This window comes from Ammospiza nelsoni, chromosome 30 (assembly GCF_027579445.1).
Source record: "Ammospiza nelsoni isolate bAmmNel1 chromosome 30, bAmmNel1.pri, whole genome shotgun sequence".
Lineage (NCBI taxonomy): Eukaryota > Metazoa > Chordata > Aves > Passeriformes > Passerellidae > Ammospiza > Ammospiza nelsoni.
Genome location: NC_080662.1, coordinates 3,315,426 through 3,331,176, shown reverse-complemented (window position 1 = coordinate 3,331,176; position 15,751 = coordinate 3,315,426). Strand labels below are relative to the sequence as shown.

Genomic DNA, 15,751 nt, shown 5'->3' with positions numbered 1-15,751 from the left:
CCTGATTGGAAAAAGCTCGGGTGGTGCTGACAAGCAAAAACCTGTGAGATTTCCCCTCCTGGAGAGGGAATACCAATATTTTAATAGAGACTTTTATTGTCATCCTCTTAGGCACAGCAGAGCTGGGAAGCAATTTCCTGTGTGCTGCTCTTCTGCTCTTCCCCTCGGGCTGTAGAGGTGTAAAACATCCTGACTCCCATCAAACACTCCTTTTATTGAATAAAAGGTGCCTCCTTTTGCCCTTTTCCATGGAATTGGCTCTTGTAAAGGGAAGGACTTGGATCGAGGTGTGCTGGGAGTGAGGCTGCTGTGTATTGACTGTGGCTGTCTGGAGCTGTTTGTTTGCCTGCAGCAAACATCTTATTTAACTTGGTTTGGGCTTGTAAAGATAAGCAGTGGACTAAAACCAATGTTTGTTTCCCAGCTGCGAGAACAAAAACTGTGAATTCGATTTCTCTACACAGTGAATTTTACCCTCCAATCTGAACAGTCTCAACCTTTGCAAGGAGGAAAACAGCCCTGGCTGGTTTTGATAACGCTTTTCTGAGCCAGGGCTCTCCACTAGGAGGCAAACGCTACCGTAGAGAGGTGCAGGTTTGGAACCGCGAGCGGCCACGGCGAGGTGTGGTCACTGTCCCTCGAAGTCACCTCCGGAATCAACAGCCATCACTTGTTGCTATTTCTGACTATAAAAACGTTTCCAGGGTGGATTAATGCAGTACAAAGAGTTCAGCCGAGGTGTGCAGGGCAAAGAGCCCTTGTGCAGGGCGGATGCTGGGTGTGTCCAGCTCAGGAAAGGGCACTTGTTCAGCTTTGGGGAATTGAAATACTAAACAAACCAAATAAAAATAATCGTGGCATGTTTTAGGCTTGAGAATCATGCAATGTTTTGGGTTGGAAAGGACCTTAAACCCCATCCAGTACCATCCCCTGCCAGGGGCAGGGACATTTTCACTGTCCCAGGGTGCTCCAAGCCCCATCCAACGTGATCTTGGACACTTCCAGGGATCCAGGGGCAGACAGAGCTCTCCTTCTGTACTTGTTTCAAACATTTAGAATACCTTGGAACCATGAGATATTCCCAGTGGGATTGTCACAGACATCTTTTCATTAAAATCCTTTCTTTAGGATTTTTCCCCCTTCTGAGAAGCTGTGGCCTCAGCAACAAAATGTAAACAATGGTTATCTGCTGCTGTGGAATGCAACAGGTGCATCTGGGATTGGTCTCGGGTGGATGTTTGGATTTACTGACCACTCACGGCAGAGCTGGGTCTCGCTCTCTGCTGAGACACAGACCTTTGTTATTGATTCATTTTCTATTCTTAGCTTAGCTAGCTTCTGAGAACTTCTCCTTCTATTCTTTTTAGCATAGTCATAATGTAATATATATCATAAAATAATAAATCAAGACTTCTGAACATGAGGTCAAGATTCTTGCCTCTCTCTTCATCCTGCAACCCTTGCAAGCCCTGTGACATGGGATTATCTTAGCACAGGTTTTGTTAACTGTTTGATTTCAATTGACTTAAAGGTTTTGGGTTTTTTCCTGGAAGAAAAACCTTTGTATTGCACTCCAGTACAAAAAGCTTTTCCCAGGAATCTGTGGCCATTGTTTCTCTTCTATTAATAGGTGGTTTTGTGTCCATCCAATGCCACCATTGTCACAGCATTTTCCATCCGAGGATTCAAATTACAAACATTAATTACATCATTCAAGTGCCTCAAGGAACCTGTGGAGTGGTTTGAGCACAGGGCTGAAAGTCAGGCCTTGTGAATGCTATTTCTGGCTCTGCATTGACTCACTCTATAATCTTGATCAATTTATTTCTGACTCAGAAATTTTAATAGTCACACTTGACTGATAAATATTAATGTCACAAGTGTTGTAGCAAATGCTTCCTGAATGAGGGTGGTGACAAATGCTCATGTTAGCCTGTGATTTGAGGGTTGCAAAGTAGGGTTAGGTTACCTGGGCAGGTTTTTTATTTAAAATCACAAGTAGCTCATTGTTCTGATTTCAATCTCAAGTGTTTCTGCAGCCCCTCCACCTGTAAATAGATGTTTTGTCAAATTAATTCAGTTGCTGCTTTCTTTCTACTACTAACATAGCTAATTCTCTCCCAGTGCTACCCCAGAGCCATCCAGATTTTCCACAGGGTCAGATATTTGGTACAGTCATGCAAGGCCTGCAGTCAAATTCAAGAGAAGTGAAAGGCTGTTACAAAAGGCAGATTTCAAACCTCCAACATTAGTGTAGAGGAATAGAAGATAAAAAATACTTATAACAGGTATTGTAGTATAGGATGATTGTGACACTTGTGCATACAAGCTTTTTCTCTCGCTAAAAAAAAGTTGACACAGAAAGAAGTGATTTTTTCACATTTGTAATGGGGAGCAAACAAAGAACACTACTGGAGTTGTTTCTGCGTGGCTTCACTCTGATAGTGTTGCTGTTACTGAACTCCTTCAGTGAGTAGAGTAATGAAAAAAACACAATTTATGTTCTTGTGGCTGTTGATGGGAGGACTTTATGGTGTAAAAGGCTCCTTTACAACTTTTGGTAAGCAAAATGCTTATAAATATAGATATACGTGTTAGAGACATGAAACTGAAGTCACAAAATTACATCAAAAAGAGTCTAGGCCTCCAAATAAATCTTGACATTGAAGTGACAACAAAACAGAATGAAAAGAACAAGATGAAAAGCAGTCGGGGGGCAGGGGGGGGGGGCTGTGGCTCTGCCCAGCTCCTGCCAGGAGGGCACAGGGACAGGAGCAGAGGGAACGGCCTCAGGCTGGGCCAGGGCAGCTCAGGGTGGGCACAGCAGGAATTTCCCCATGGAAAGGGGGCTCAGGGCAGCTCAGGGTGGGCACAGCAGGAATTTCCCCATGGAAAGGGGGCTCAGGGCAGGCTCAGGGTGGGCACAGCAGGAATTTCCCCATGGAAAGGGGGCTCAGGGTGGGCACAGCAGGAATTTCCCCACGGAAAGGGGGCTCAGGGCTTGGCACTGCTCACGGAGGGTTGCAGTGCCCATCCCTGGAGGGGTCCCCTGGAGGTGGCACTCAGAGGGGACAAGGTGGCGATCGGGCACCGCTCGGGCTCGGGGCTCTGGGAGGGCTCTCCCAGCCTGACGGGCCGCGCCACTCGCTCCTGGTCCCTGTGTCTCTCCCTGTCCTTCTGTCACTCCCTGTCCCTCTGTCGCTCCCTCTGTCACTCCCGGTCCCTCTGTCACTACTGGTCCCTGTCTCCGAGTCGCTCCCGGTCCCTGTGTCGCTCCCGGTCCCTGTGTCACTCACTCTCGGTCCCTGTGTCGCTCCCGGTCCCTGTGTCGCTCCCGGTCCCTGTGTCACTCACTCTCGGTCCCTGTGTCACTCACTCTCGGTCCCTGTGTCGCTCCCGGTCCCTCAGTCGCTCCCTGTCCCCGCGTCCCCTCCCCGCTCCCTCAGTCCCCGCCCTGCCTGCGCACGCGCGGGACGTGCGCGGGCGCGGGTCGCGCCATGGAGGCGGAGGGCGGGAGCAGCGCGTGCCGCGCCTGCGCAGCGCGACGGGGCGGGGCGGGGCGGCCGGGCCCGGAACGGAGTCCGGGTTTGTTGTTTTTGCCCCAGCGGCTCCTCAGTCGCCTCAGCCGCGCCGCCGTCGCCATGTCCAGCCCTCAGGAACAGCCGCAGCACAACAACAACAACAACCCGCCGGCGGACGGGACGCACGGCGAGCCCGGCCTCAACAGTGAGTGCGGCCGCGGGGGCGCGGGCGGGGAATGGCGCGGGGGGCCCTGAAGGGGCCGCGACCCCCTGGCGCCGCTCCGGGCCGCCATTGGCGTAGGACGCGGCGCTCGAGCCGCCGGGGGCCAATGGCCGGGGCGCAGCGGGTATAAATGGCCCGGCGGGGGCCGTGAGGGGCCGGCTGGCGGCGGGAGCGGCCGGGGGAGCTCGGGAGAGCCCGAGGGCCGCGCCAGTGCTGGGCTGGATCAAACGGGCTCCGGGTGCCGGGAGAGTGCTGCCCTGGCGGGACCCGAGCCGCCTCCGTTCGCAGGGGACTGAGGGCCATCGAGTCCCCCGAGAAACGGCCCGAGCTCGTTGCGTGGTTACACGGAGTTTACCCGAACAGCGACGATGGGATACAGCGGGGTAGGGGGAGGAGCGTGGCTGTGGGAATAAATTTATTCAGTGGCTGAGTCAATAGCACTGACGTGAGCTATTTCCCTCTATATCCGGCATCTCTGTCAGCTGCTTTGCTGCATCCTTTTGTTCCTAGGATAACACTAGTAAGGCACATCATGTAGGCTCTGGTACTTACTTGGCCAATGCTTTCCCTTCGTTATAAACAGCTCCTTCGGTATGTCTTTTCATCTCTAAATTTTAAGGATGGAAGAGGTGAATAAATTGCATTAATGGTTAACTGTAACCTCCGTGGTTTACGATGTAGTTTAGCTGACCACAAAATAAACTCGTTATTTTTCCTTTTCCATAACTCAGTGGAAATTGTATGAAAGGAAGAATAAGCTGTGTCCTTTTCATAATGCTGCTATTGTGTTGTGGTAACACTCCATCGTGTGATAACCGCGGCACCTTAAACAATATTACCCGAGTCAATAATCTTGGCAAATTATTCAGGCCTGTTATACTTAAATAACAATTAGGCTGTTAAAGTTGTGACGTGCTGGGTGCCTGACTCAATCCTTACTTCAGAAATGGCCAGATTTGATGTCTGTGTATTTTATGTTTAATTTCTGGCAATGTGGTAGCTCCGGGAGTCATTAATGTGCTGCTGACAGGGGCGACAGGAGCTGAGAGCTCTGTGAGCCGGGGATGGAGCTGCCCACGGGGATTTTGCTGCTGGGGCACCTCAGAGGCTCACCCAGCTCACCAGGTACCAGAGGAAATGTTGGATGCTGTGCCCCAGCAACAAAACAAATGCACCCCGTCGGTTCCCCTCAGACTCAGTGGTGCTTTTAGATGTTCAGCCCCTGCACAATGCTTTGGTGAGAGAGGTGCCTTTGCTGCCATTCTCTCAGCTTTTCAGTGAACTTTTCAGCCTAATGAACTGAGACACCTTTTCATGGTGTTCTGTGTGTCATTTGTGTGTGTTTAGGGCCTTTTATTCAAAGATTCCCATAGCACTTGGAAGGCAGAAGAGCTGGGAATAAAACTGGTAACCTGTGCTTTATTGGGTTTAAAGAGATAAAAAACCCAAGTTGCTTGCTTTGGGAATTCTAGATGCTTCCTATATTTTAATTATTATAAAGCTCTGTTACATATTGACAAAAAAAATCCCACCTTAGGCAAGAGCCCATCTAGTTCTGTCATGGAAAATCTGCTTAATAATTACCATTTTGGGAGTCTGGTTGACTTTCTTTTCCTTTCCCTCTTCTTTTTTTTTTTTTGTTGTTAATGTTGTACTTCATTGTAAAAGTAATATTTATTAGTTAATTCAGGTCTATCATGTCTCAGACTACTTGTGAGCAACTGACTTGGTAGTAGCTTGGAGTATTTTTATATCTATAAAATGTGTACAGTATTTAATTTATATATTGCCTTTGATATCTCCACTTCATGTACTGAGCTGAAATCAGAGGGAATAAACAAAATGAGACCAGTCTTCCCCAACATGTTTAACCCCTGCTGTTTAAACAGTCCCCCAAGTCATAGAAAAACATAGAATTAAAGTCGGTGTATATAAATTCGTAGTGAAATAATTAGCTATAGAGCAAAGCCAGAATTCAGACAATTTTGGAGAAAAATACCATTGATATGAACAATTGTTTGTGTTTTCTTTTTCTCCAAAGAGTGTGTGTGTTATGTGATTTGTGAAGGGAGGAGATGCTGCCACATTTCTTTACTGTATTACTCTTAAATCTACCGCTCTTCATTCTGCCACATTTCCTATTTTACTGTCAGGTAGAAAGATGTGAAAGTAAAAGTTCTCAGGCAGGTGATTAATGTACAGAAAAGCTCGGGGCAAACCCCATTCTCTGTTGTTTGGGCAGGTTATTCTCCAATACATTCCTGTCCATCTCTTTAAAGGAACAGAGGTTTATGTCCCTCTGATGAGTCCCTGTCACATTCCCCACTCCCTGAGTGCCGTGGGAGTGGGCAGCGTGCAGGAGCTTGATGGCAGATTATGCTTCCTTAATGTATTTTGAGTCATTCCCAGTGAGGTCAGCTGGGAACGTGCTGCTCCTCATGTCAACTCCTACTCAGCTCCCAGGGACTCTTTACTCACAGGAAAATTGGGGATTTCTTCCTACTACGGCCACAGTGTGTTTTAGATAAACACAGGATTTGTCAGCCCGAGGTAAATGAGTAAAAACTTTATTTGTGACAGTGGATTTAGAGCTGTGTGTCAGAGTAAGGAGATCTGATCACCATCCTCTGGGTGTTCTAGTGTCAGAGGAACACATCCCATCACGCTTTTGTCCTCTGCTGATTTTTTTGGTCCTAGATGCTTTGCAGATCCTGGTTTTTCCAATAGCCACAAGTGGTTGTTGGGGAATATAAAGCTCTTTTACCTAACTTTTGACCACTTGCTAATTGCATTTGCTGCCTGCTTTTTTGCAGGTGTGGTCTCTTGTGCAAGGCAGAACAACCTTTCTGATGAAGCTCTTAGAGTTTGGCCATTTTATTTAGGGATTGGGACAGCGCAATCATCAGCAATCTGGAATGACACAGTCTCTGTCTGCTGCTGACTGAGCAAAGCTGCCTGTTCCCAGTTAACACCCGCTTGTCTGGAAAGCTTGATGTGCAGTGCTGAGCAGTGGCTGGGCACTCCCAAAATTCCCTTTTGTGAGTCCAGCCTGGGGAGGCTGGGCTGGGAACCACCAGAGCATGGTGCTTCCATGGACATCTCTGTAATGGCACGGTGAATAATTGGTGCTAAAGGAGAATTCTTCATCAAATCAACTTGGAAACAGGCTCATTATTAAACATCCCTTCCTGTGTCACTGATGGAGCTCCCAGTGACAAAACCATGCTACAAAAAATAAGTGCAGGCACTCCCAGGTGCATTTCAGAAATCAAAAATCAGTGTTAAAATGTAGGACTTGTACAAATAATGCTCAAAATGTTGTATTTGTAGCTTCAGGCTTGCTTTTCTTACTTGGATATTTTTCCATCCTGGGGGAAGATGTCCAAACTTTTAAAAATAGTTAACCAAATACAAAAAGAACCCTGAAAGCTCCTTGCTTCAGGTGGAATAAACTAAATTACAGAGGAGTTGTGGTGACGTGTATCTCTGCATGTCACCAATTGAAACATATCACTAAAGAATGTATCAGAACATACACTCTCATATTTGGCTAATCTGCACATAAAATAGAAGTGATATACATTTTAAAATAAAAATCCTCTCTTTATCTACACAGTGTGTGAACTTTTTAGCAGCTGCCCTTGTCACCTAGAGTACACTCTTGCTCTTTGTTGGATCTTAGTGCACGTGAAGATATCCCATTGGTAAAACTACCAAAAAATGGGGGGAAAACAGTAAATTGGAGCTTTATGAGAGATGTTTGTGCCAGGCCAAAGCAAGCTGAAGGAGACCTGAGAATGGCAGGCTGCCTGATGTATAGAAAAACTGGGGATTGATCCAAGGCCTTTGGAAGTAAAGGAAAGGAGGATATAAAGCTGCACAGGGGGGAGTTCTGTAGTAGGGGCATAGGAATGAAAATTCTGTTTGAGAAAGGAATGTAGAACAGGATGAGGTGTAATGGAGCAATCTGTAGTTCACAAACTGCAGAGACATGTGGCTGATTAAAGAATTAATAGTTGGGGAGAAAGGAGACATCTTACTGACCAGCTCCAGAGTTAGGGAGCAGCAGCCCAGCTTTTGGGGGTGTTTGTGTTGGTGAAAGAAGAATCCTGTGGCTGTTGTCCCTGTCCTGTGTTTATGAGCTCTCTCGGGTCGGTGTGTGTTATCTGAGCCCAGCATGCTGGTGTTTCCCTCTGGGTGCAGTTGATAAACTGAAGGTGTGTGCAGCGCTGGCTGTCCGTGAGGTGACGTGTGGCTGCCCCGCAGGTTCCTGGGTGGAGCTGCAGATGAACGGCAACGGCAACAGCAACGACAACGGCAACGGCAAGAACGGGGGCCTGGAGCACGTGCCATCCTCCTCCTCCATCCACAATGGAGACATGGAGAAAATCCTCCTGGATGCCCAGCACGAGTCAGGACAGAGCAGTTCAAGAGGTAGTTCCCACTGTGACAGGTAAAGGAGTGTTGGCTACTCTGCCTGTGATTCATGGCCCAGTTTGTCCTGCGGATCGGTCGAGCTTTTTGTCAGGGTGAAGTCTGTTGTGCTGCGCTATTTGGAATAGCTGCTTCCTCGTGGTAACTGTGTGATGATACAAAAACACGTGTAATTCACAGTACTGGTAGTGTTCCCTATAAGAACAAAGGGAGTTGCATCTTTTCTGTAGCAGCTGAACTTTTGGGTAGTGCTTTCTTTGCTTTGGGGAGCAACTGTGAACTCTGTGGAGAAAGGTAGGATTATAAATTCTAAAATAATTGAAAAGGCAGGGGAGTTGGGAAGACTTTCTAGTGCTGGTATTTGGGATCTGAAGGGTGGTGCAGTCAGTAACTCAGCTGAATGATGTCCAAAAGTACATGAGGAGATAATTCAGCTGAGATTTACCTACACTGATGATTCTTTAGTTGACAAAATGACATTATGATATCAATTTCTCTTTAGCCCGTCACCTCAAGATGATGGACAGATAACTTTTGATGTGGAAATGCACACAAGTAAAGACAGTAGCTCTCAGGTATTTTCTTCCTTAACTTTTAAAATATACTTTTGTAAGTTATGGATATTTGATCTGGGCTTGAGGTATAGAACATGCTCTTTGTGATGTCAAAAGACTTATATTCTCTATTAATTTAAATTTGACTTGGAGATGAATAGTGTTGGAGTGAGGGAAAAATGAGTCTCCATCTGTACAGCTGGGAAATGCTTCTTTCCTGGCAGTCATGTTACTGTGTAACCCTGCTGGCCCTGGGTGTCAAAGCTGGGTTTAAAATGTTCACATTTCTGCACAAGACTTCAGGGTGTTCAGTGATTGCTGTGCAGACACTCACGTGACAGTGAGTAATCTCCATAACACAAAGTGAGAGGAGACTCATGCTGAACTCTTAGTTGGATAATTTCATAAAATTTGCTGTCTTCAGCAGTATAAATAAAAAGCATTCCTGGAAGAATGAAACCTTGCCTTTAATTTTGTCAAAGACCTGGGACTGTTGCAGTTCTGCCCTGAGAGCCAACAGGGTCTGAATGAAGGTGTTGGTGAGCTCTGCGTCTCACTTGTGACTGTGCTACTTGATTACCTCTGGGTTTGCTGTGCTTCTCACTTAATGTTCTAAGTGGCTTATCTTATTTTAATAAGAGTCACTGAGGAGATTGTTTTAATACTAAGTAGGAGTTAAAGTCAGTGGTGTTCTCTGCTGTCCCTAATTTATTTCTTTTCTTGTATGATAACATTTGCATCTATTGATGTGAAGTTAAATCTTTATATACAGAGTGAGTGCTTGCTTTTCCCTCTTGCATCTGGGATTCACCCAGTCCAAGCTACTAGTTGCAAGTAATGTAAATTTTAAATTATTAATAACACCTTTAAAAAGTCAAAATACTGGTTTTGAAACCATTTTATTTGACTTGCCATGCTTTTAGTCACGTTCCGTGGGCTTTAAATGGAATGCCATCAACCTAATATTCTTTGCCATTTGTAAATATTTTTTGCACAGTTCTGGTTTATTACATTTAAGATTAAAATAATCATTTGTTTTTGTTAGTTAAAAAAAACAAATAGCTTGCAATAATGTGGAAATCCTGGCTACAGTAATAGAATTTGTGGTTTCCTAACTTCTGCTGGCAAAATCAAATCTCTTTGAAGTAATCAGCAGTCCAAGAACAGTTACTGGTTTATCAGGTGCCACCATTTGGTGCTTATCATGTCACCACTGTTGCTGTCACTCTCAATGTAACACCCTGAGGAGCAGCTGATCGTGTGTTACAATTGTCCCCTGTGTGTTTCAGTCCGAAGAAGAAGCAGTAGAAGGAGAGAAAGAATTGGAAGTTTTGAAGAAAAGTGCAGACTGGGTGTCAGACTGGTCAAGTAGGCCTGAAAACATTCCTCCCAAGTGAGTTAAACTCCGTGTTTTTAATGAATATTAATCTATTTTAATGAATAGATGAAGGAAAAGATTGTCACAGTCTCACAATCAAAATAAGTTTATCTTAGGAAGAGATTGATTTCTCTGTCGGGAGGCTAAAAAGGTTGAAAAAATGAAGTATGAAAATCAAAATAGCAACAGAATGACTTGAAGGTAATACAAAGCCACGGCAAGCTGTGACAAAATTCTAATTAGTGGGAGAGCTGGGTACTTGGAGCTGGGATTCATGAGATTTAGTCTTGGCTTATTGAATGGAAGAGTGTTGAGCAAGTCTCCTAAATTCTCTGTCCCTTTTTTTCTTTCTATGTAAAATATGTAATGTTCATCCACGGAAGGGGAAACCTTGAGATCCTTGAATGCAAAGCATTTTTATTAAAATAGAGGATGCTGTCTAAATCTGGCAGACTTCTGTATCTGTGTTTGGAACAAAAAATGAGGCCTCTTGCTAACAAATATCATGCTGAAATTCCCTCTCTCGGACCTACCTCTCTCTGCAGCTCCTGCTCCCTTTGTGTCTATACTGTCTGTGTAAGTGGTCTCTGCACAATCCCTCCTCTTACTCTCTTTGATTCCTTACTCTGTGTAAGGGATCTTGGGCTTTGATCTCTAGCTCTTTGTACTTAAAAAAAAATGTTCCTACAGAGATCTGTGCATTTGTGTGCAAAAAAAAAAAAAAAAAAAGGGGGGGGGGGAAAGAAACAAAAAAGTCTTGTTGAATTTTTTCCCCCCTCCCCCTCTTCTTCCAGGGAATTCCATTTCAGACATCCTAAACGTTCAGTGTCTCTAAGTATGAGAAAAAGTGGAGCAATGAAAAAAGGTGGCATTTTCTCTGCAGAATTTCTTAAGGTTTTCATTCCATCTCTGTTCATATCTCATGTTTTGGCTCTGGGACTAGGGTAAGTATTAACCTAATTCTCACTTCAGCTTTTGCCTTTCCACTTTGCTTATATGTCAGGTCCTGCTGAAAAGGGCTTTTCCTAGAGGAATGATTTTTGGCCATCACTCAGACTTGGTGTACTTTTACAAAAGCAGGAAAACTTTGCAGCAGTTAGAACTTTGCAGCCTTTAATGTGCTTTATTTCTAGAATAAATCAAGTTATATTGAATATGCATGGATGAGTTTGCAAATAACCTTTGCAATTGTAACATATGCAATTTGATTATGTGCCTTCTATTTAAATGCTTCAGGTTATAAGGGGGAAAATTAGAATAGATGAAAAATAACTTCTACTGACCAATATGAAACTCCACTGTACAAATAATGATGCTGAGGTGGTGTGTGTGGCACAAACCCTGTCATTTCCAATGTAATGCTGCAGTGTGGTGTTACTGAAAGTCAGAGTTTGATACTTAGAGAGATGAAAAATTGGATGTGTCCTGCAAGATGAGCTGTGTCTCTCCTCAGCAGTGTTTTCATTGCCTGTGTAATCCAATATAATCTCTCACTTTGCCTAAATCCCTACGTTCTGTTTATCCAACTTAAATTCTGGGATGAGGCAAAGGCATGAACTCAAAACATGGTTTTGTTTAGCTTTGTGTTTGATTTTGTGGATGTAGTTTAAGTTTCTCTTTAAATTCTTCTAAACTTTGAAATAAATTAGGATAGAATATGGGAGGATATACTGTGAAATATTTGTACTACAGCAAAATTGTGCATTTCTGCAATGATTGAAATCTTGCTTGTGGTCAGTGTTTGGATGGAGTCTTAAAGCTCCCCTCACTCCCTATAGGCAGCACTTGCTATGTTTTACCTCAGTTGTCTGAGAGGTTTGCTGTGTCAGGTACTCAAAACACAAAAGCTTTTGGATTGGGGTTTTCAGTTGAGCTGGCACTGGAGGAAAACCCACTTTGGGTGAGTACTGAGAGCATTGATCCTTCCAGACTCATGCAAAACCTCACTGTAAGTAGTTTTGGAGAAGTCTTTGGATGGATCTCAGACTTGAGAGGGATTAGAGCAGCTAGGTGTGTGGGGACTGTGGGAAAGCAGGGAGTATTCCTGTGCAATATGTTATCCTTATACTTTTTATTTCAGCATCTACATTGGGAAACGCCTGACCACACCTTCAGCCAGCACTTATTGAAGCCATGGAGTGCAAACCTGGACCCCATGTGACCTGTGAAGGTGTTACTGTCTCATTTAGTACATTTGACTTGAGACCATTTTAAGCATGACCTTGACTTCACCTTTTCCTTCCATATTCAGGTTTTTGCTAACTCTGGAATTCAGTATTGTGTTGGAACTCTGTTGAGGTGTTTGGCTATCCACATTCTTTCCCTCTCTCCCATTCCCCTGCCTCTTGGCCTGCAAGACACGTCAGAGTTGCTGGATGGAGTTTACAACTGTCTCTATGTTGCAAGGGCTTCTCTCAATGCAAAATGCCACCAGCAAGTTTAATTTTATCAGTGATGCTGTTGCCTCCTTAGTGCAACCTGACTTCAGTTGCAGTTGTGCATGATCTAAGTGTTGACTGCATGGTGGTGATAAAACAGTCTCTTTGGAAGGAAATTACTGATTGAAGTGGGAAAGAGTTGTTCTTTTGTAAAAAAGCAGCTGGTTGTGGAATAAACGAAGAAATCACTGGCAATAAAGATCCAGTTTAAATCAGCTTTCGGGGGGAATTTGCTCGGCCCCTTGTATTGGGTAACAAACACCATTTGAATTGCAGGAGGCAAAGACTGCATAAATTTTAAAGTAGGATAACTAAATCCATCAGCATATTTTAATACTAGGTAATTGTTGTAATCTTGTCTTTTCTATGAAGTCAGCTCCTTATTCCTTGTAGGAAAACCTGTCTGATACCTAGGAACTATTAGAAAAATTGCATTGTTTGCATGTGAAGAAGCTTTTTTTTTCTTTACCTGTTTTCTTAAGGGAAAATTTTCAACGTGAAATTTTCCTTTTCACAGTAGTTCTAAATTAAGGAAAAACCCAGCAGCTGTAGTGTAGGTAGGCTCTGTGTAAAAGGAAATTATTCTGTTTGTGGTGGACCCATTTACATCTCTGAAGATTCGGCGATTTCAGCAGGAAAAGCGTTTGGCTGATCCTCAAGGGGGACAATCTTGCAGGTGCATAAAGGTTCAGAAGTTGTAAAAGCTCTGAAATATCTTCTGCAAATGAATTCTCAATATTCTTCTCTCTCATTGTTTACTGTACAATCTCCTTTTTGGGGATACTTGGAACCTGAAAGTCACTTGTGATGTCTCATGTTAGGGTAGATTTCTCACTGATGTTGTTGAACTTTTATCTTAGGGAACATTAAGCCTTGTCCTCCTTCAGTGACACTTCTTTTCAAAATGTGAAGCTTTAGTATCAAATTGTTACAAAGCATTGGGACAGTCTTGTCCCTAAGTATATTTTATTGGATTTCAGAACATGTAGCATGAACTCTGAAGGATAGAATACTCCTTTTATATATATATATATATGAATATATATATATATATATATGGTATAGACTTTAATACTAAGTATTTAGGGAACCAATGCTAATTTTTAGACTAGCAAAAATCTCATTTAAATAAAGACTTTAGTCGGCTGACTTGTAGAAAATAAGAAAATCCAGTCAGCCATTTGGTGAAAACAGCTACCTATGATTGTTTGCTTGCATCAGACTTTATAAAGTTGATTATTTGATAGAGCAGTGATTGCATGAACCAATTGATGCATAGAAGCTAAATCCCAGCTGAGATTAGGGTTAAAAAAAGTTCAGTTAGCTCCCAGGAAGTGAAAAAGTTAAGTATGAATCCACTGCTAAACTGTATTTATTTTCATTCTCTACTTCTGAATACTGTCGGAGAATGCTTTCAGGGTGAGCAACAAATCCTCTTGAGTAATCTGCTTTTTTTTCCTTTTAGTTGTGAGTACTTAGTGGCACTTGAGCTGCCCACAAGTGCAGGTTTGCTTTGGGTGTGGATATTGGGTTTCACCCAGAGGTGGGGGTGGGCAGGGGAACCTGGTGGAGGGTGTTTTAGAGAGCATCAAATACTTCATTTTACAGCCCTAAAATCTGAGGGGACAGGAGAAAGGCTGGACCACTTTTACTTCTAACACAGCACTTTGTTTTGTATGAAATTGGAGTAGTGGAAAAAGAGATTTTTACTTAGTAGGGAATATTTTTTAAAGAGGAAAACCCAGTGAATTACACCTTTCTAAATTAAAAGTAATTCTTCAGAATATCTGATAAATAACAGTGCTAACTTGTGGCTGGAGTATCAAGACCACTAATGACACTTGGAGTGAAACCTGTGAAACCCAGAGCTGAGGAATGCCCCGTGCTCACTGGAACACTGCCTGGGATACAATGCAGTATTTATTGAGACCCTTTCTAAGCTTTGGAGGGAAATCTGCAACTTCCACTTTTACAATGAACAGGAATAGAGTGTTGTATCATTCACTAAGGGGTTTCAATTATTGAGAGTTGATGTTTTGTTAAGATAAATGTTGTTTAAAAAGCTTTATACCTGTTTACAGTTTTGGAAAAAAAAGCATAGGCTTCATTTTTCTTACATTCAGTGAAAACTGGCCTAGACTTGTAAATAGGATCAAGAAAAAATGCATAAACTCGCACATTAAAGATGCAGGCTGACCTAACTGCAGCAAATGCATATTTACTTACTGTTTTCAAAAGTGAAAGCTGAAGATTGTTAGAAATTCAAATTTTTAATTGACATTTGTTGAAATATTGGAGTTAACTGAGCCAAAGTGATTATGCATTCTTCATAAATTAGTTAGCACTTTGTAACATTATATACAGTTTACATGTATAAGTTGTAGCTTATAAACATTTTGTGCCATTAAAGCTCTCACAAAACTGCTTGTCTGAAATGACTTCATGCTGCGCCTTTATTTTGTCTTTCTTCTCTTCCCCTTTTTTTACAGGTCTGCTTTTTAAGATGTTTTATGGAACTGTTTTGTTCTGGGTGACATGAACATTGAAGCTGCTGTTTATAGACTGGAATAATTTTTTTGAAAGATTGCTTGGGTTTGTTTTTGTTTTGGTTTTTAGTGACATGGGATCATCCGCTTCATTTCCTGAAGCACTTAATAAAAATATTCCCCTTGGATGGCTTTGTGTACCTTCTCCAAGTCCTCCAGCACCTTGTCCAGGAAAAACTCTGGAAGGAAAATAATGTGGTGGCATATTAAATGTAAAGTAGAATTGCTGAGATTTTGTATGATTGATCAACTCTGTTGTATTCCTTGTATTTTCTTCTGTTTCCTCATTGGGTTTAATTTGCAGATTAAAGAGTAAGGGACATAAACCCTAATTGTTAATCTGCCTCCCTGTTCTTGGTTCAAGAGCACAGGTTATTTCTGTTTATCCAGAGGAGAGTTGTTTATTCTAGGTGGAAAAGGCACCATTCTGATTCCTGGTACCACCCATTTTAGTTCTTTTCTATATTTTTAATCTGTAAATCCAGAACTTCGTGTAAATGGGATTTTCTTTTTCCAGAGGAATAAGCAAAAGTTATAAACCCTACTTTCAGAAAGTTTCTTTCTCTAGGTCTCACAGTGAAACTTGGGCCTGAATTTTTGAATTGCTTCAAAACCTTTTTGGTTACAATGCAAGAATAAATACAAGATCATCTTGCA

At 43.0% G+C, this 15,751-nt stretch overlaps 1 protein-coding gene across 2 annotated transcripts; it reads left to right on the top strand.

Annotated features, from left to right (window-relative positions):
- The first annotated feature begins 3,554 nt into the window (after nucleotides 1-3,554).
- BNIP3L (BCL2 interacting protein 3 like) lies at nucleotides 3,555-15,433 on the top strand. 2 transcript variants are annotated; one of them, XM_059490876.1, is made up of 7 exons: nucleotides 3,555-3,726; nucleotides 8,011-8,197; nucleotides 8,681-8,753; nucleotides 10,022-10,125; nucleotides 10,905-11,054; nucleotides 12,191-12,282; nucleotides 15,038-15,433. In XM_059490876.1, the coding sequence occupies exons 1-6, from the start codon at nucleotides 3,642-3,644 to the stop codon at nucleotides 12,237-12,239; spliced, it is 648 nt and encodes a 215-aa protein (XP_059346859.1). In that variant the 5' UTR covers nucleotides 3,555-3,641; the 3' UTR covers nucleotides 12,240-12,282; nucleotides 15,038-15,433. The 2 variants fall into 2 exon arrangements, with proteins under 2 accessions (XP_059346859.1, XP_059346858.1); XM_059490875.1 differs by having other exon boundaries at nucleotides 12,191-15,433.
- The last annotated feature ends 318 nt before the right edge of the window (nucleotides 15,434-15,751 follow it).

Excerpts from the sequence above, each read along its gene's own strand:
- BNIP3L (XM_059490876.1), top strand. The coding sequence starts at position 3,642 with ATGTCCAGCCCTCAGGAACAGCCGCAGCACAACAACAACAACAACCCG. Across the intron at positions 8,754-10,021 it reads GTAAAGACAGTAGCTCTCAG|TCCGAAGAAGAAGCAGTAGA; the intron begins GTATTTTCTTCC and ends TGTGTGTTTCAG. Across the intron at positions 10,126-10,904 it reads CCTGAAAACATTCCTCCCAA|GGAATTCCATTTCAGACATC; the intron begins GTGAGTTAAACT and ends CTCTTCTTCCAG.